General features: G+C 41.7%; 2 protein-coding genes across 5 annotated transcripts in view; one reads left to right on the forward strand and one right to left on the reverse strand.

Moving 5' to 3' along the window:
* Myo9a (myosin IXA) overlaps positions 1–20,739 on the forward strand; it is a 223,638-nt gene that overhangs the window by 8,042 nt on the left and 194,857 nt on the right. The window lies entirely within an intron of this gene.
* Positions 1,667–20,622, reverse strand: Senp8 (SUMO peptidase family member, NEDD8 specific). Of its 4 annotated transcripts, XM_060375350.1 has the most exons (4): positions 20,479–20,622; positions 13,648–13,789; positions 8,890–8,961; positions 1,667–6,825 (listed from the first exon to the last, which is right to left on the reverse strand). In XM_060375350.1, exon 4 carries the CDS (start codon positions 6,787–6,789, stop codon positions 6,124–6,126), a length of 666 nt encoding a protein of 221 aa, XP_060231333.1. In that variant the 5' UTR covers positions 6,790–6,825; positions 8,890–8,961; positions 13,648–13,789; positions 20,479–20,622; the 3' UTR covers positions 1,667–6,123. The 4 variants fall into 4 exon arrangements, with proteins under 4 accessions (XP_060231333.1, XP_060231351.1, XP_021494493.1 ...); XM_060375368.1 differs by lacking the exon at positions 8,890–8,961 and having other exon boundaries at positions 13,682–13,789; XM_060375346.1 differs by lacking the exon at positions 8,890–8,961 and having other exon boundaries at positions 6,124–6,825.

Raw genomic sequence — 20,739 nt, forward strand, 5'->3', positions numbered from 1 at the left:
GTCTCAGATAAGAATGAGGGGCTGGTGAGGAGGCGATGTGGGTAGGGAGGACCAGATCATCCAGGTTTCTGCTGAAGACAGAGTGGAGGAGAGTCTGGGGGGCCGGAGAGTGGAAGACACTTTCGAAGATGCTCAACCGTTACACAGGAGAGTGGCTGTCTTCTCAGTTTCATTTTTGTCTTTCTGAGACAGGCTGCCATTCTGTAGTTCAGGCTGGCCTGGGATTCACTGAGCAGAACAGGCTCAAACTTGCAATGGTCCTTCTACCTCTACTTTCCAAGTGTTGGGGTGACAGGTGTTTATCACCAAACCTGGTGTGAGAGTTGTTGTTTGGAATGGAGGGGTTGGGGACAGAGACACAGACAGAGAGAGAAATAATGAGCTACAGGATATTTACATGTAGAATCAACAGGACTAGAAGGCTGGTGGATGTGGAGTGTGAGAGAAAAGGTCAAGGGTGACTTCACTTCAGGCTGGATGGGAAAGATGAGCTGGGCTTGGGGTTTGGTAATTGGAGGGGATGCTATGGAATCCCCAAGTGAAGATGTGCAGTAGGTACATGGATATACAGGTCGAAGGTCAGGAGAGGAGGGTAGGTCTGATGTGCCAAAATCTGCCTTTGGTCTTGGTAGTGGTTTGTGTAGGAAGTGTGTGGCGAGAAGAGGACTGTGGGACTAAACCCTGAGGACACAGGCTGTGGAAATAAAACTGCAAGTAAGAAAGTGACCAGTGGAGAGAAGCCTGGGTCTTGCCTTAGTTAAGGAAGAGTGGTGTGAGAAGGAGGGCTTGGCGTTACTGACTCTGCTAATAAAATAAGAACTAGTAGAGAGGGTCATTTGTGGAGGAACTGGGGCAGAAGCCAGGTTAAAGTGGGTTGAGAACTGGGAGGGAGGAAAGCAGTTACAGAGCCTAGTATAGACACCCTGGACGAGGCTGTCAAAGTAGGAAGTAACAGGTTAGTATTTAGAGGGAGAAGTTAGTATTTAGAGGTGTCTTCATGGCTTTAAAGCTCTTGGCCAGGCACCAGCAAAGGCCAATGATGTGTGTATGAAGGAATTGTTTGTGTGAGGTCCTTGTCCACAGATGGGGAGACTGGCCTTAGCTTGAGGGTCATGAGGGGTGTGTGGGCTGAGGGTAAAGGAGAGTGAAGCCCTGTGCAGAGAGAGTGCTGTGAGCTGGCCGGAAGAGCAGAGCCTGGGTCAGAACTAGTTCAGAAATCTTGTCTAAGCTTGCCCTGTGGGGAGAGGGCCCGTCCTCCACATGGACTGCTAAGGTGCTAGTATGTGAAGGAAACCGATCCAGAGAGCTGCCCTTCTCTTGCCTTTTAACACAAACTGCCGGACTTAAAAGTAATTTTTCCCCCCAGAATAAAAACTCACCCCTACCATGGGCACTAAAGGACACACGGCCACGTTAGTTGCCTCTTACTCAAGAACACTTGCATTTTATTTATAAAAGTGTATATACGTATGTGTACCTCACATGTGCCTGGTGCCAGCAGAATTCGGAGGAGAGCATCTGATCCTTGGAGCTGGAGTTACCAATGGTGATGAGCCATGATGCATGTGGATGCTGGGAATCAAACCTGGGTCCTCCGCAAGAACAGTAAGTGCTTTTAACCATAGAGCCACCTCTCTAGACCCAAGACACATTTTATTTAAGTACATTTAACACTTCATTTTCCTTAATGGAAATTCCACCTCTTGTTGGAACTTGGTGACTAGTTTTCCTTACATTGTGTAAAACACTTTATCTTTGCTGAGTCTTGATTTTTTGACACATCCCTAAAGTCCCCCCTTCCCTTTTAATAGATTCTCCAGATGTCTGTTCTTGTTATATTCCCCATCTTTCATATATAAAAAATATGAAGGGCCATTTAAAATAGGAAGTGTACAGTAGGGCTTTTTCCAGAACCTTAGATCAGTACATCGACATCAGGAGCTCGTCCAACGATGACCTAATGTATAAAACAAAGCCAGTTCCTACCCAGCTTCTGCTGCCTAACAGTTATGTGGCAGTTACTGCTAGTTTCTGCAGCACACCAGCAGAACATGTTAAATTCCGAAAGGAAAGCAAGATTGCATTAGAAGTTATTCGAGCAAGGACTTCTTGCCTTGCTTTCTCAGGTGGGGGAGGGTTAGGTGCGCAGGATGTGAGGAGACACAGGTGGCATGGTTAACATTCTTTGAGTTTATTATAAAATGGGAATAGTGACACCTGGAAAGAAGACATGAGAACAAGTGAGATTAGGCAGGAGTGGAGGCATCTACCTGTATCTCATCCTCTAGAGGTGGAGGCCTGAGCACCCGAGGTTCCAGTCCCAGGTGTGACTGCAGAGCAAGCTCTAGGCCAGCCCGGGCTGAGAGACTGTCTCAATTTCCCCATCCCTGAAAAAAAAAAGGCATCAGTAAAAGATGACTATATATGTGTAAAAACCTTTATAATGTATCTAGTACTTTAAAATACAGCAATATGTGCACATACATTTTTATGGGTATCTCAAGTACTTAACTGCGTAACGCAGTATGCTATGTGGGTTATTTGTTAGCATTTACTGTACTTGAGTAAGTTTCTTGTTTGAACTTAGTAGTACTTATCAGGCTTTAAAAAAATTGTTGAGACAGTGCCTCACTATTTCCTCACGACTGTCCTGGGACGCAGAGGCCCTCCTGCCCCTGCCTCCTGAGTGCCTGCTACATGCGACTCATCGACTGCTTCTAACTGCAGCCAGTCTAACTTTAATTTTGTTTGTATCCGTAGAAAACTAGGGACCAAACTTGGGTCCTCAAAGCATGACAGACAAGTGCTCTACCACTGAACTGTATCATACCCAGTCCCCTTTTACTTACCTGGCTGGCCTCTAACTCCCAGAGATCCACTTGCTTCTGCCCCCAAATGCTGGGATCAAGGGAATGAGTCACCACTGCCCAGCCTCTTTTCTGGCCTTGTATTTTGCATCCCTCCCCTTTCAGCTTCCTGAAGAGCTGGGATTAGAGACCTGCACCATCATGCCTAGCTAAAACAAAGTTTTTGAAACTTGCTATTGGTTTTTAAAATGCAAGGAGAAAGAATGACAGAGGGAAGTAATGCTTATTTCAGTGTCTGTCATGTTTCCCACTGCTAGTCAGTCCTCATCACACTCACCTAAACACACGAGCATTGTTCCACAGAGCTGCCCTGAATCTCAAATTAGCAAGGCATGGTGGTTCTACTCTTTAATCCCAGAATTTGGGGCCTTGAGGCCAAAGAACTGCTGTGAGTTCCAGGCCAGCATTAGCTATATAGTGAGCTTCAGGCTAGCCTGGGCTACAAAGTGAAACCTTGACTCAAAAAAATATAAAATAAAATCTCAGCATTTGGAAGGCAGAGAAGGCAGGTGGACCTCTGTCTGAGTTTGAAGCCAGCCAGGTCTAAATAGTGACTTCTAGAATGACTAGGGTTATGAGAATCATATGGAGAGAGAGAGAGAGCTAGGTTTGGTGGCACACACGACCTTTAATCTCAGCATTCAGGAGGCAGAGGCAGGCAGACCTGAGTTCCAGGCCAGCTACAGCTACACAGAGAAGTCCTTTCTCAAAAAAACAAAAAAAATTCAACCCAACCCCAAAACCCAAAGTGAAAAAATAAACAATAGGGTTGAAGGTATGGCCAAGGTAGAGTGTATATGTATATATATATACACACACACACACACACTTATATATGTATATATGTTACTATATACATTACCAGCTAATGTTGAATTTATATATGATAACTTCTCAACTTCATATTGAGACCCAGGTTGGGCAAATTTTAATATATTTATGGGGCAGCACAATAGGATATCTGAAATCAAAACTGTATTATATTAAATTAGTATTATTAATATATTTATATTATTAGCAGTATAGTATTATTAGTATATCATTAATGGTGTATGGTTGAGAAGGTTTTATAGCTTATGGACTATCCTGCTATCTAGTGAAATAATATGGTGTCAGCTCAAACTCTGTTATTTACAAACAAACAAAAAGATTAAAAGGCCAGGCAGAGGCAGGTGGATCTCTGTGAGTTCAAGGCCAGCCAGGGCTACACAGAGAAATCCTGTCTCAAACCCCCCTGTAATTTACAATGTCAACACTTTCAAATGATACATTCAAGATTTTCTTACACTTAGAGGACAATTTACAAGGAGCCAATTCTACTAAGTAGGACCTGGAGATCAAATCCAGGTCCTCAGGTTTGGTGGCACACATCTTAGCCCTCTGGGCCATCTCTCCAAGCCTACTCATATTTTAAAAAGAGACTAACTTGTGGCTTGGTTTCAACTATATGATGTATTTGGAAAAAGAGAATACATTTTTATATTTTTAAAGAAAATCTTAGTAGTTTAGTTAAAAAAATAATTCATTTCTTAGGGCATTAGGTAAGACTGCTCTCATATGCTTAAATGGGAGTCTATCTGATATTTAAGCCAACAAGCATACTTTGTATTATCAGAAAGACAAGTTTCCCCAGAGAGGGTAGATTCTCTGATGGTCTAGATCAGCTGCCTAAGTCAACAGTCACTGAAATGACACTGCTTTGCTGTCTTTATCTCCACTGTTGGCCTATAAGCAACCACTGTCCCTATGCTGTTGTTTCATCTAAGGCTCACTGCCAATTTCTAAGATTTTTTCTGCCTCATATCTTTCATTAAGTCTTTTGGTTTGAAACATACTAACTTGAAATGGAAACTTGTTTTCCTTTTTCTAACTTGTTTCAGATCCTGTTTTACTGAAGCAGCTTCTGTAGCCTGTGCTTCTACACTTTTACCATCTTCCCCTTCCTGGCTCCAAGGAACTGAGTAACTACCTCTCTGGTTGCTGACAGGAAAGGGTATTTTGGGTCATGAAGGCTGGGATCAGGGTTAGAGTGGAGAAGTAGTTGAAGTCAGTTTCAGTGGGTGAATCACGTCGTTGGTTTTTACATCCCATATGCATTACAAATTGTCATCAGGTACCTAATTAATGTGTCTGTCCAATTTTTGTGTAAATTACTGAAAACAACAACACAAAACCCTTATCAATAGCATTGTGAGGGAGAGTATTTCTCTTTACACTTGGTTCCATCTTTTAAAACTCTAGTGTCTGCATTTTGAATGAAGTTTGAGAAAGGTGACTTCTTTACTTTTTTAAAATAAACGGCCTCTGTTTCATAACATCAATAGTCTGGAGATTACCATGCCATAACTGAACACATCTCTGCCAAATTAATGTAAAAGCTATAGCTACCCAAAGGAGAAACATGTCTTGAAATAACAGCTGATCTTGGTTAGTGATCAACTGTGAGTTCTACAACCAAAGCATGTTAGAAAAAAAATGAGGGAATATGCACATGCTTAAGGAAAAGGCATTATTAATCTGGAGGAGCCAATTTACCCAATCACTGAGCTGACCAAGAGATGCAGCACACACTAGTGTTTGTGTTTTTAACTGTAGGTTGGAATTGAGTCCAGGGCTTCCAGTACAACACAGCAGGTGCTCTACCTCAAAGTTCTGTTCCCAGTCCACAGCCATTTATTTTAAAGCACTCGGGAATCAGGTGAAGATGAGCTACAGTCATCTTTATTAACTATTTGCAGATGGGATAGTTTTCTATCAGAGAATGCCTTGTTTTTATAATATGAAGGCCATAAGTGGAGTTAGTCATGATCTACTTCCAGTCAGACACCTCTCACCATGGCTGGGCAACACGATTTTGGGTCTTCCGCTGTTTTCTTTATGGCATGTTTTTAGATTTCGTATGTCATTGGTTTGCCTTAGAACTCACTTCTTTTCTGGGATAAGCCAGTGAGGAAGGAAGGGAGACGAAAAGGGAATTAATTTTATACCAACAAGAAAGGAAGACTCTTATTTGACACTGTATAATGAGGTTTTTTTTTTTTTTTTGTAAGGTTTCGGTACAGAAGCTCAAGCCGGTTTCACAGAACACACTGCTCTCCTCAGGGCTAAAGTGAACTTCCCATTCAGATAACGCAGAGGATGACATTCTTTCAAAACAACAAAGAAGCAGGCATAGTAAACTTTCTTCTACTAGTGTTTTTCCCTCAGGCACTGATGCTGTCACATAGGGAAAGGCAGAAAGAGGAGACTTCAAACATCACAAGCATTCTTCAGTAGCTCCTTCTTTTTTTTTAGCAAGCCTGGCAATTAGATCTTTCCATTCCGCCCGCTTCTTTGTGATGTATGTCGGGGTGAGTAGCTGCAGCGGGGACTCTGGCTGCCGTCTAAAGAGGTTCTGACACAAGGCCTCGGTGTTGCATATCACGTACATCCCACAGTCATAGCTGTTCTGTTGAGCTGGCGCTTTCTCTTCCACAAAGACCAGTTTGTCTCCTTTGCTCCCTAAGAAAGCTTTCAGTTTCCCTGCTACCTGCTTTGCATGGATTGAATTGCTTTTGCTATGGGAATCATAATGAAAGAAGCTATTTTTATCTTGTAGATAAACTAACAAACTCCAGTGGGTACCCCCAGCTGCCTGGTTGGAATTATCATTAATGGCTAAAAATACAACTTGTTTGTGGGTAAGACGCAGGGGTTCAAGAAACATGGCAATCTCTGCAGGGTTGCTGGTGCACTTAATGAACTGGGTGACTTCAGGGCTGATGAAGCACACATGGTCCGAGCAATCATGAAACTGACTATTGGCAAAGTATTCAAAAGCAAACCCAATAATATGGTCATTAAGCCAGCTTGGCGGGTCCAATAGTGAGACATCTGACTGTCTCAGTAGACTGTCCATGTAACTCAAGACCACAGGGTCCATCCTGGGTTGAGCACGGCTTCTCGGAAACTCCAGAGGCTGAAGAAGAATCAGAAGACAGCATTTACTGTGGAACATGATACTGGGTTATAAACAGTACAACTCTTACAGATTGTGGGAAATATGACATATAATTATAAAGTTTTTAATAAAAAATTTCCATCAATGCTGACATCATAAAACACTAAAGCCAGGCAGTGGTGGTGCAGGCCTCCAATCCCAGCACTCTAAAGCAGAGGCAGGTGGATCTCTGACTTTGAGGCCAGCCTGGTTTACAGAGCAAGTTCCAGGACAGCCAGGGATAAACAGAAAAACCCTGCTTTGAAAAATCAAAATAAATAAATAAAAACACAAAACAAACAAACAAAAAGAACACACTAAAGAAACTTTAGCTTATGTACTAGATGTTAACAATTAGAATGAAAATGAAAAATTTCGGAGACAATAGAGAATTTTAATATTATTTTTAAATGTAGAGACTGGTTAAAATTATAGCTGATGTTTGCCAAAATCCACAGCAGTAAATATTCTGACTCTAATGACTATGCAAAACCAGGCGTGGTGGCACACGCCTGTAATCCCTACATGTCGGAGGGAGAGGCGGAAGGAGCTCAGGGCCACTCTTAGCTACAGAGTAAGTCTGAGGTCTGCTGGAGCTACACAAGGCTCTGTCTCAATATGATAATGTATGATAACAACAATTAACACGAGATCCTGCCTCAATAAGATAATGTGTATGCTACCAACAAATTACTTTTAGATTAAAGATGAATTCGGAGTCTGAAGAAAAAAGTTACTAATTACCAAAGGGAAGAATTTCCATTACAATATTAATTTTAAACAGATAAAATATTTCTTCTTCCTTTCATACAATGGTGATAGCAGCAGTTAAAAGGTGTGGGGATTTCAAGAACAGAAAACCATGCAGATAAAGCAACACAAAGGAAACCCATTCCTAATTGGGCCCAGCTTTAGGCTTGAGTTATGTTTTTGCTTATTTCCTTTAAACATGGGGTAAAGGCTATGTATTCCTATTTATAATGTCTGTCAGAAGCTCTTTGATATTCCGATAGATATTGGCATAGGAATCTGGGTTCCTGACTTGAGCCTTAGTTTTTAATACTGATTTGCTAGTATTGTTTTGCATTAAATGGTTTTGTCCTTGTTTATGTTTATCTGCTGTGTGTGCTTGGATGTGCATGCCCTGATGCACTGGTGGCGCTCAGGGACAACCTGCAGGAGCTGATTTTCTCCTTCCATAGTGTGGGTGCAGGGCACTGTCTTCAGGTGACCAGGCTGCGTCCCTATTTTGTTGGCCCACTGTCTTGATTTTGGTCACTGGTAAAAAGAGCATTACATAACTCAGAGCTGCAAAGAAGGCCAATTAACTTTCTTTGAAGATAACCAGAGTTTACTTATTTGAGACAGGCTCTCACTATATAGACCTGGCTGGTCTGGAACTCACTATGTAGACTAGGCCTGCTTTGAACTCAAACAAATCCATCTGCTTCTGTCTTCTGAGTGCTGGGATTAAAAGCGTCCATCAAGGAAGCCCAGAACTTAAAGGTTAAAAAAGTTGTACACATAATATTCATGCTATCAACTAGATGACACCATAGATACAATCAGAAAATCCAACTAGTATTACAAACCAATTATAGCAAATGAGGGCTGGAACAAAACACCCATTCACAGTCACTTGTTTAAATAACAGGCTGGTTAACTGAGAGGAAACACAGACACAGTGTCTCATGGGATTAATATGCTGTGAACAGCTGAGGCTATACTAACATAACAAAAGCAAATCTGCAAGTGTAGCAGATGGTTTACTTGAGCCTACAGACTCAACTGAGGTAACTGTTAACTGCTGTGCACTGAGCTGGCCACTCAGCAGTACTTGTAAAACCACAGATCAGGAAAAGGATCACAGGAGACTGAAAGAATAAAACAAAGCTTAATATGAGAACATGGAATTATGACACCAATCTAACCATTAGATCAATTACTTTTGCACCATTTGATTATACTACAAAAAGCCATACAAGTTTGATAGAACCAATTCCATGTAATCAGAACCATACAAAGCTGGGCAGTTGTGCATACCTTTAGTCACTGTACTCAAGAGGTAGAGGTGGGCCAACCTGGTCTACAGAACCAGTTCCAGGACAGCTAAGGCTACAACAGAGAAACCTTGTCTTGATAATGCAAACCAAACCAAATCAAAACCACAAAAAGCTGTACAAAAATACCTTTCAAGAAAAATGTTACCTGAGCACAGTGGTGCATGCCTATAATCCTGGCACTCAGGGACGCAGAGGCAGGTAGATCTCTGAGTTTGAGGCCAGCCTAGTCTACAAAACGAGTCCAAGGCTATACAGAGAAACATTATTATTATTTTTTAAAGATGTTAAAGTAAAGTAAAATGAGGTGATTACTGATGTGTACAAGATATTTTTGTTTTTGCTTTTTGAAACAGGGTTTCTCTGTGTAGCCTTGTCTGTCCTGGCCTCAGACTCACGGCAATCATCTGCCTCTGCCTCCGAGCGCTGGGACTAAAGGTGTGCGCCACCACCCAGCTACAAGACAGTTTTATATATATACACAGCATGTGATAACCTGAATGACTTAAAAACCAGTGAAGCTGCTTATGAGAAACTACATGTATTTTTGTATACATGGAATGCCATAAATTAAGAGATTAAAAAAACATTTTGAGACAAATTCTCAAAAGTAGCCCTGGCTGGTCTGAAACTTGCTATGTGGATCAGGGTGGCCTGAAATTTGTGGTAATCCTCCTTCATTGGCCTTCCAAGTAGAAATTAAGTTTTTACTGAAAAAGAGTAACAATGCTAGGAGAGCAGCTCAGTGGTAGTCCACAGCACAAAAGCAAGCCAACTAGAAAAAAAAAAAAAAAAAGGGAAGAAGAAAGAATAACTTGAGTTCAGACAAACTGGAGTCAGGAGTGAAGTTAACGAGGCATAGAGCACACTGGTTATGGGTGAGCCTCAAACTTGGCTCTAAGCTTTTTGGCAGCTAGCCAGAGAGTTAAATATTCACAATGTCCATAAGGTAACGGCATTCTTTGTTTTAAGATCTGATAGCTTTGCTGTTTATGTTTGCGGCAGGGTGGCCTGGAACGCTATGTCGCCCACACTGGCCTCCAACACACAGCGATCCTGTCTGCACGAGCCACCACTTTAGGCTCTGATGGTATTTTTTTTTTTTCCTCAAGAGATCTTCATAAATTGTTATACCATAATTTGTGTTCTCCACACAATCTTTATGAGAGATGTACAAGTTCTAATACCACTGTTTAAAAAAACTGTCCTGACAACAAATGACACCGCAGTCAGTCTGTCAAGTGCTACTTGTGGAGGCTAAGCACTTGGGCTTGATAGAAAAAGACCTTATATAAAGGGGCATGGCTACACATGTGTCAAGCCAGGCTTCCTGGACACTTTTATACCAGTAGTTCTCAACCTGTGGGTTCCAACCCCTTTGGAGGTTGCTTAGCAGAGATCCTGCATATCAGATACTTATATTACAGCTCATAACAGTAGCAAAGTTACAGTTATGAAGTAGCATCTAAATAATTTTGTGGTTGGGGGTCATCCCAACAAGAGGAACTGGATGAAAGGGTTGCAGCATTAGGAAGGTTGAGAACCACTTTATACCATCAATAACTACAGCGTAGGGGTGAAATGTCAGGATATACAACTTGGCAAACATCTGAGCTGTCTAACTGCTAGCTACTATGACCCCCAGCTTAACAGCCAGTTAGGGGTATAAATAAGCATGTGAGAAAAGTACTCAAATTGACAGTCTGCCTAGCCTTGGAGGAAGTGACTGCAAGGCTTCACATGGTGTTCAGTCTGTTACCAGTTACTAGCTAATCATCTTCTGACCTGTGTCTGTCTACACTCCATCTGCTCCTACTTCATTCCAATCACTCAAAAGTCCCTTCAGAGTCAAAGGCTCTTTTCTATTTACTAACTTACTGATTTGTTGACACGAGGTTTCATGTAGCCTAAGATGGCCCCAAATTTGGGCTGATCCTCTTGCCTTCGCCTCCTTAATGCGCCATCATAGCCAGTGAAGCTCCAATTTTATTTCAATTGCTTTTGTGGGCTGGGGACTGGCTCAACGACAGAGTGTTTGCCTAGCATACAGCCCTGCATCTCATCTCCAGCACCAGAAAACAGGGCAAACTTTTGTGTTTTGTCTGAGTTTTAAATCTCTAGTATGGAGGTGAAGAGATTAAGAGCACTGGCCGCTCTATCAGAGGTCTGGAGTGCAGGTCCCACATACATACTGGGCCGCTCATAAGTGTCTCTAAGTCTAAGGGGTCTGACGCTCACTTCTCTGCACCTGTGCACACAGACACACACACAAATGAAAAGAAATCAAGAATGTAGACCAAAGATTGATTTGATTTCATACAGCATGTCGATGACAGTTCGACTCCTTAAATTCTAATGAAAATAGAACTAAACCTAGGCTTAGGTCAAACTACCCGAGCCAAGAAAAGGACTCTGAATCTTCAACCTAAACACTTACAGATTTGGTTACGTACTTTATCAGCTCTGTAGCCATAAGGAAATTACTTTTATAAATCACAATTTCTTCTTCCGTAAAATAGGACTATTAATATACAACTTCTTTTTATCATAGGGTATTTGTCAATATAAGATGAAATATCAGCAAGATAGAAATAATAAGGTATTCCTAGATAACTATTACATCATCAAAATTCTTATATTCAGAGGAGAAGATATTTCAAAAACAACATTTGAAAATAGTTTGATGCTTACAAGTATTAGAAGGTTAGGTCTAGCCAGGTCTCACACCCTTAATCCTAGTACTTGGGAGAAAGAGGCAGGCTAATCTCTGAATTCCAGGCCATGCTGGCATGCAGAATGAGTTCAAGAAACCCTGCCTAGAAATTCCAAAAACCAAAAACTGAAAACCAAAAAAAAGAAAACTCAAGTTTTGTTTGTTGTTTGTTTGTTTCCATTTCCTCTAGTTAGATATTTTCTCTTAAAGGAAGCTTAAATTATTGGAGATTTGTATAAGGTGTTTTGTAAAAAAAAAAATTACCAAGTTATATAACTCTCAAATACAAAGATTAGATTTTATTCATTCATTTATTTTCAATGTTTTACAAACTGGAGAGATTTAATAAGTGAATATTTTACCTTAGTAAAATAGAGAAATCTATTTTGAAAATTTCTTAGGAACACAAAATTGTCACAAAGCAATTTTTGTTTTCCAACACATGGTTTCTCTGTGTAGCTCTCCTGTCCTAGAACTCACTCAGTAGACCAGGCCTCAAACTCAGAGATCTGCCTGCCTCTGCCTCCTGAGTGCTGGGATTAAAGGCGTGTGCCACCATACCTGGCCTCACTCTCATTTAAGAACATTTAAACATCTGCACTTGGGAGGCAGAGGAAGGCGGGTCTTTGTGAGTTTGAGGACAGCCTGGCCTACGGCATGAGTTCCAGGACAGCCAGGGCTACACAAAGAAACCCTGTCTCAAACAACAAAAACAAACAAAAGAACATTTAAAATTACATTTACTATTTAGTGTGTGTTTGGGGACATGCATGTCATGGCATGCATGTGGAAGTCAGAGGAAGACAACTTTTGGGAGTTGGTTTCTTCTTTCCACCAAGTGAGACTTGGAGATTAAAATCAATCAGGCTTGGAGGCAAGTACTTTTATCTGCTGAGCCTGCCACTTGGTTATGCTTTGGACCAGACATGCAGACCAGATGATCCTTTGGAACTTATTCTTTAATACTAAGGCTCTCCTCTCACTGTTTTATAAGTAAAAATAGCTATCAATGGCTAGCATAGCATGGGTAGTCAGGCCTGGTGGTCTAGACCTATAATCTCTGATGCATGAAAGCTAGGGCAAGAGGTAAATTAGAGCTGCCTGGATTACAGAGAAAGTTCAAGGTAAGCTTAGACTGTTTAGTAATTTAAATAAATTTTATATAGCTATTTCATGTAGCTATAGGTTTCTTGGAATATGAAAATTTAATGCAAGAACAAGTACATTTAAGATAGTAACATTAAGTGGGAAGACTTTTGTGTGGTATATATGTGTTTGTATGTGTATACGTGTGTGTGTGTGTGTGTGTGTAGGTAGAGGGCAGAGGTCAATGTTGGGTGTTCTCCTTAATTGCTTGCCACCTATTTTTGAGACAGGCTCTCTCACAGAACCTCTCACTGACTTGGCTAGACTGGCTGGCTAGTAAGAACTAGACATCCTCTTGACTTTTTACCAAGCACACACTACCATGCCTGCTATTTTACGTTGCTGTTGAGGATTTGAACTCAAGTATTTGTGTTTCTGTGGCAGGTGCTTTACTGAGCCATCTCCCCAGCCCAAGATGGCATTCTCAATCAGCTTGAGAATGTAAACTGGTTTGTAAGGGTGACGAAGAAGATAAAATTGGACTTCAAAAGCCTAAATATAAATTCTGCAGCTGCTGGGTGTGGCAGCACATGCCTATAATTCTAGCACTGAGGATGCACAGGAGAATCATGAGTTCAACTCTAGCCTGGGTTCACGGTGATTTATAAGCTCCTCAAAACTTAAAAAAAGTTTCAACTGGAAAAAAACCTAAACACAAAATAGTAAGTTCTGCCAGGAATGGTGGCACATGTGTTTAATCCCAGCACTCAGGAAGCAGAGGCAGGTGGATTTCTGTGAGTTTGAGGCCAGCTTGGTCTACAAAGGAAGCCCAGGACATCCAGGACTATACAGAGAAACAGCGTCTAGAAAAACCAAAACAAGCAAACAAAACAAAACAAAACAAAACCCCAAAGTTCTAAAAGCATTACTTATCTTAGTTACCTTTTATTGCTGTGACCATGACCATGCAACTTACAGAAGAATGTATTTAGGGTACAGTTTCAGAGGGTGAGAGTCCAGGACCGTCATGTCAGAGAGCATGGCAGCAGGCAGGGAATCATGGGGCTGGAGCAGCAGCTGAGGGCTATTTGAGACACAACCACAAGGCAGAGAAAGAGAAAGCTAACTGGAAGTGGCATGGCCTTTTGAATCTCAAAACCCACTTTCAGTGACACACCTCCTCTGTTAGGGCCATATTTCCTAACTCTTCCCAGTTTTGCCAACAGGAGACCAAGTATTCAAATATATGAGTCTCTGGGGGGCCATTCTCATTCAAACCAACACAACACTAAATAATTTGATTCTTCCTATATGAGTAAAACAAATACATAAACTCAAGCTATATAGCAGGAGAATAACAGAAATACCTGCAAAAAATGTAAGACACAGGTAAAAACAGCATAAACAAATCTTCAAATAACAAAGACAGAAAATATTTGCTATATATTTAAACTATGTATCTGCAATGTCCATAAGAAAATAGTTCCTAAAAAGGAAAAAGGAAAAGACAAAAATTAACAAAACAGATCTAAGTTATTTTATTTATTTAGTTTTAGCTTTTTTGAGGGTTTCTCTATGTAGCCTTGGCTGTCCTGGACTCACTTTGTAGACCAGGCTGGCCTTGAACTCACAGAGATCCAGTGGCCTCTGCTGCCCAGAGTGTTGGGATTACAGGCGTGTGCCACTATGCCTGGCTCCAGATCTAAGTTATAAAGATAGACAAAAAATAAAATTAAGAAAACACCAGGAGGCTCTCAATTTTCTTCACTGAAGAGAAGGGGCTTAAAAAATAAAGGCAAGGCAGGGTGCAGTGTAGTAGCCTGTAATCCCAGCACTTGGGTGGCAGGGGCAGGTAGAGCTCTGTGAGTTCTAGGACAGCCAGGGCTGTTACACAGAGACATACACAGATCTGTATTTTTCTCTGTGTAACCAAGAAAAATAAAATAAACAAACAACCAGAGGCAGAAGGGGCAGCTCTGCAGTGAAGAGGACTGCCTGCTCCTCTAGAAGACCTGGATTTGATTCTCCAGCACCCACAAGCCAGCTCACAATCATCTGGAGCTCCAGTTTCAGGGGATCTGACACTCTTCTTGCCTCCGAGGGCACTGCATGCACACTGCACACAGACACGCAGGTGAAACCCCTGTGCATCTACTTTTTTAACTGGGGCTAGGGTTAGTTTACCCTATAGGGAGAAACATAAATAACACTAGTCGTCTCTAACAGAGGGAAATATGTGGGGAAACTGCACTCCTGGAGTAATTAGTTCTTTTAGAAAAGCAGCTTTAGCAGTAGCTAGCAAACTTTTATATACATCCTTAAGCCCAGAAATTCCACACTGAAAAATTTCTCCTAGAGAAAGGTACACCAAAATAATGTAAATAAGAGAATATTTGTAGCTGAGCATAGTTCACATGCCTAGAGTCCCAAATTGGAGGTCAGTGTAGGGAGGCAATTTAGGAACAAAACCAAACAAAACAGGTCAGGGACGCAGTGCATGCAGTGGGCAAGCATTTGTAAGGCAGCATTGGACACTAAATTCAATCCTAGCACACACTCACACACAAAAGATGTTATGAACTACGAAAGGCATTTTATTCACCATTTAGCATTCTGACTTCAAGAGTACAATTTATGATTGTCTTTACTTTAAACTTAGTATGTATAAAGTACTATTAAATCCTTTACTGGGGGTTAGGATTTTGTGTAGTTCATACTGGCTTTGAACTTGTAATGTGGCTTAAGATGACCTTGAACTGATGATTGTTGTACCTTTCAAGAGATAGTATTATAGTCATGTGCCATCATGCCCGTAGCTTTTTTTTTTTTTTTTGAGATAGGGTCTCTCTATGTGGTCCTGTCTTAGACTCACTGCATACCTGGGCTGGCCTTGAACTTACAGAGATTAAAGGTATGCACCACCATGCCTGGGCCATCTTTTAATGTTATTTTTGTGTAAAATTCAAAGCCTCGTAGTTAAGAGGTAACCAATTAACCAATTACTGGAGTTACACAGCACATAGTAGGGCTTTAGTAAATAGCTAATGAATAACAGAATCATGTTTTTGTGCTGAAAGGAAAATAAGGACTTTAATGGGATCTAGTCATGATACATAGAACTTTCTGCCTTAGCAATTTGTCTTTAAATGTTAATGCTTGGGAGTCAGAGGCAAGAGGATTAGGAACTCAAGGTCAGCTTCAGCTACATAGTGAATTCAAGACCAGTCTGGGATTCGTGAGACCCTGCTCAAAAACAGAAACCAACAAAAAACCCAAAAACCACCCCAAACAAACAAACAAACAAACCAACAACAAACCAGAAAACCTACCAACCAGCCACTTACACAATACTGGACCAAGTAGGGCCAAGTATATTAAATAGGGCTAAATATTTTGAGTCATTTAGTTAAATTGTTAATGTAAACTTAAAAATTGTTACAAAAATACTTGTGAGAGGCCAGGGATTGGTAACACATGCCTCTGATCCTAGCATTCGGGAGGCTGAGGCAGGCAGATCTCTGTGAGTTCAAGGCCAGCTTGGTGTAGAGTGAGTTGGACTGCCAGGGCTGTTACACAGAAAAATCCTGTCTCAAAACAAACAAACAAACAAAAACAAAACAAATTTGTGAGAAAGGAGCTAAGGCTAAAAATTCCCAAGCCTCTGTTTCAGAGGAACTGAGTTTATCAGACCTCTCTGAAAGGGCTTTATTTCATTGGCCATCAGAGAAGGCAGGACTAAGATTTTTTAACCTATAATACAGATTCTCAAGATAATAGCTATAATTGAGACAACTGAAGGTTTCTTGATGTCCTGAGTATGATATAGTATCTTTCTAACAGATAATTATGGAAGAGGTAGTAATTTAATTGGAAGTTAGAGAAAGGACCTTACGGAGATTTTCTGTAAGTAATAAAATTTGTAAAAAAGCTTCACTAGTGGTGCTGAGAAGATGGCTCAGAGGTTAAGAGCACTTGCTGCTCTTCCAAAGGACCTGGGTTCAATTCCCAGCACCCACATGACAGTTCACAAATGTCTATAAACTTCAGTTTCAGGGAATCTTACTCTCTCACACAGATATACATGTGGGCAAAACACCAATGCACATAAAATAAAAACAAATAAACTTAAAACAAAAGCTTCACTAGCTTTTAGTGTTATTTCTGATATCAGTCTTGTTACCATCCCCCACCTCACAAAGGGGACAAACACCAGAACCTCACACTCTACAGAGCTTGAGGTTTTAGTCTGTTTTGGACAGAAAGTCAGTTTAGGCTAGTTATGCTAAAGAAGATGGCCTCTCATAGAACCTGGCTCTGGAAGTTAAGGAACTTCACTCATTCTGATTAGTCATACTGAAATGCTACATTCATATTTTGACTATACTAAGCACATAATTCGGGTACTAACTGGGATTTGAGCAGTTACACTGAGCAGTTACATTTGAGCAGGTACACTGACTGGTGTCTGAAATAGGTTATCTGGGCTTTGAGGATCTTTTTGTTAGTTTTACTCATTTTAGGGGTTGAAAGGATTGGCAAGAAGAGAAGTGGCTTCCCATCGTAGTACTAACTAGGTCTGACCCTGCTTCGCTTCTGAAATCAGATGAGATCTGGTTCGTGTAGGGTAGGATGGCTTCACACAAGAAAAAGGTTCATTTTCAAGTCCAAAATGAATAACACATACATACAGAGACGCAATCTGATCGAGAAGCCATTATTGATATCTTTGAGCATGTGGTCAGGTGATCACTTTACAACGACACCAACAATAGTGGAGAATTAGTGATGCTAAAGACTGGGCTTTCCTCTTAGCCACATAAAATATGAGTTGATCCATACTGGAGATGTACTTTTTTCCTAATACAGGTTTGTTTTGTTTCTTTCCTTCCTTTCATCTTCCTATTTGTTTTGTTGTGGTGGTGGTAGTGGTTGTTCTTTTTGTTTATTTGTTTGAGACAGAGCAACATTATGTAGCCTAGGCCAGCTGTAAGCTCTCTGGGATCCTTCAGTTTTACCCTCAAGTGCTGGTAATACAGATGACATTCAATACCCTATTGAGCATCAAGTGTTAATTTAATTTTTCAAAATTAGTTTATTATCTAGTCATTTCATTTCTACCCCTTTTGAAACTGGGGATTCATAAATCAGGATGTGATTAAAATTTAAGGGTTCTAAGAGCTTGGCCTGGGCAGGGAGGGGAGGATGTGCCTTTATTTTCAATTCATCCTGGCTCAAATTTAGCATTTTCCTCAATAATTGTAGACAATCATTGTATTAATAGTCTGTTTTTGTCAGTAGAAATCTGGCATTCTCACACATTAAAGCTGTTGCAGGTATCCGATCTAGCTTATCCTCTCACTCCTTTGACATTATGTAACTAGGTCTGTGGCCAGGTGAAGTTAACGCAGAAAGAAGCACATCTGGAACTACACTGCATATTTTAAGGCGTTTAAGTACTTAATATTGGTTTCTCAGGTCTATGCATTTTAATGTATACATTTAAGTGAATTTTCAGAGAACAGGTTGACAGACCAAACTGCCAAAAAGATCCAGACTGTAAGAGGTTAAGAGATTTTTGCCATTTAGTAGATAAGTCCTATAACATGGAATTCAAGGCTCCTCATAATATGTTCACACATTTTATCATCTTTATCTTTCCCCCACCCCTACTCTTCATACCATGCTCTAGCCTTATCAGACAACATTCTTATCTGGAGGCAGAAAGACAGGTTTTTTTGGCTTAACCTTAATTAATATACAGCATCCATGCTTTCGTGGTGTTTACCTCATACAGCTCTTTTCTGACTGCCAAGTGAATTATTCTTTGTTTAAAACTCTGTTTTCCTCAATATTGTGTGATTTTAAGAGGGCTGTTTTAAACATCTTTATATCTTGTTCGTATATTAATAAATGAGCAAGACACTTAGAATTGTCAAGTGTACAGGAATGCCTAGTGGGAGTTGGGCGGATGTTGGGCGCAGAATCTCATAATCGGCTCATCTCTGTTTTTCAGGGGGAATACAAATGTGGATGGATCTTGAGCTCTGAGACTGGACATACAGCTTATAAAATCTGGTTACCAGGAAGAGGAAGGGTCTGTAACTGAGGTGGATTTGATTAGAATTGGGGATGGGAAGCAGAACCTGTGGCCCATACAGAGAGGATCTGAAAATGTAAGGTCTGTCTAGGCTACAGGACAAATTCAAGGTGTGCTTCGGCAACTCGGTGAGGCCCTGTTGCAAAAACCAGAAGAAACAGCAGAAAAGCAGAAAGAGGGCTGGTGACACAGCTCAGCGGTAGAACACTGCTAGCAAGCCTAAGGCACTAGGCACAGAGTCTGCTGCCTACACACCTCTTCTCCCATGGACATGGGACTGTCCTGCCTGGAAAGGCAGTAGTGGCTCCCCTTCTCTCAGTTCCCAGAGCAGCTTTTTCTTTCAATATCTGCTCAAGCTTCTCATCTCATCTTCAACTCTTTGCTGTCAAAGGACTCAAATTTTAAGGTTGCAAAATCAACTCCCTCAATTTGTCTGTCCCCAGCTCTCCTCTTTCCCTTTTGCGTAGTTCCGTGGTACTCTACACTTACCATTAGTCACCTGGTGAGCTATAGACTATTGGGAAGGGGCTGCCAATGGTACTAGTTTTACTGGAAAAAAAAAAAAAAGCAACCCAGGTGATTCTAATGGACAGGCTCGTGTTCTACTGCTGTTGTTCTGTACCCTTCCTCACCCTTCAGTCATTCACTTTCGGGTTCCATGTCACCCTGTCACCTCCCTTTCTCTCCCTCAAGCCCCCAAAGAAGGACTGACCCAGAACCCAGAGTCTAGTGCTTGTTCTACTGAGGTAAACTACTCTTTTATTTTTTGAGACAGGGTTTCACTGTGTGTCCCCCGCTAGCCTGAAACTCTATACAGGCTGGGCTGGCTTGCCTCTGCTCCCAAATGTAGGGATTAAACGCCACATCTGCCTTTTTCTTTTCTTTTTAAAATCTGTTCACACTGGCTTCCCATTTGGCGATCTAACTGCCTTGTACTTTCAGGAGCTGGATTACAGGCCAGCCAACTCAGATAATCTGTCAACTTTAAAAAGACCCTTTGCACCTACATCTGGTTCTTCATTTCTTTCACTAGTTGTTAAGTTCTTTTTCCTTGTGACTAAGATTTTGCCAAGTACTCCAGGTTGGCCTCAAACTCGCCACGCAGGCTGTTGCTTTAAATGGAAGTCTACCTGCATGGTTTTTAGTAGGTATATGGCAATCCTCTTGCTTTTTACTCCTCTAGGTCCCTGTCACAAGCTTCTGTACTGGCCATTCTCTACTCCCATTTTTCTCTGACCAGTAAAGCTCGCCAGGGTCCTAACACAAGTTCTCGGCAGGCCTGGAAGTCACCTGGGAAAAGTCCTCTGCCGTCATGGAGCCCTAGTTTGTCTTCAGATCACCCCGTGTCATTTCACTGTGTTTTCACTGCGGATTCTTTGCTCCCTACACCACAGCGCTTCGAAAAGCTGAGATTATTTCATTTTCTTTTGGTATGCTGGGATTTACAGCACAGAAGCGACTCAGTGAAAAGTCTGCGGAATGAATGGAAAGAAATACTTGGGCACGGGGGCGGGGACGAGAGGGGGAGGGGCGTGCGTGTGTGGAAAAGGGGAGGCGCTGAGATGCCAGCGCAGACCGGGGAGGGGGCTCAGGTGCGCTACAGTCTCCGTGGGCCGCCAGGCGACCCGCGGCTTCCACAGACTGAGGCAAACCCAAGCAGGGAGGAGGCTCCTTACCTATTCCTCAGGCCTCACCAACCCAACCAGCCTTCAGGGATCTCCGTACTGGCCGGAAAGTGAGAACTAAGGTCGCAAACCCAGAGCGTGCCTCTCCGGCCTTACGACATTTCCATCTAGTAGTAGAGAGAGAGTCTAACTCGGAGTTCTCGGCACGGCCGTAAAGTGAGGAAGGAAAGGGGAGGCGGGGCCACTCGGGGGCGGGGGAGAGGGGCGTGTCCGCGCAGGCGCACGCAGCGCGCTCCGGCGCCGTCACGTGCG

The sequence above is a fragment of the Meriones unguiculatus genome, chromosome 1 (genome assembly GCF_030254825.1).
Source record: "Meriones unguiculatus strain TT.TT164.6M chromosome 1, Bangor_MerUng_6.1, whole genome shotgun sequence".
In the NCBI taxonomy this organism is placed as follows: Eukaryota; Metazoa; Chordata; class Mammalia; order Rodentia; family Muridae; genus Meriones; species Meriones unguiculatus.

What these genes read in the sequence shown, in the direction of transcription:
- Senp8 (XM_060375368.1), bottom strand. Translation starts at nt 6,789, where the DNA reads ATGGACCCTGTGGTCTTGAGTTACATGGACAGTCTACTGAGACAGTCA.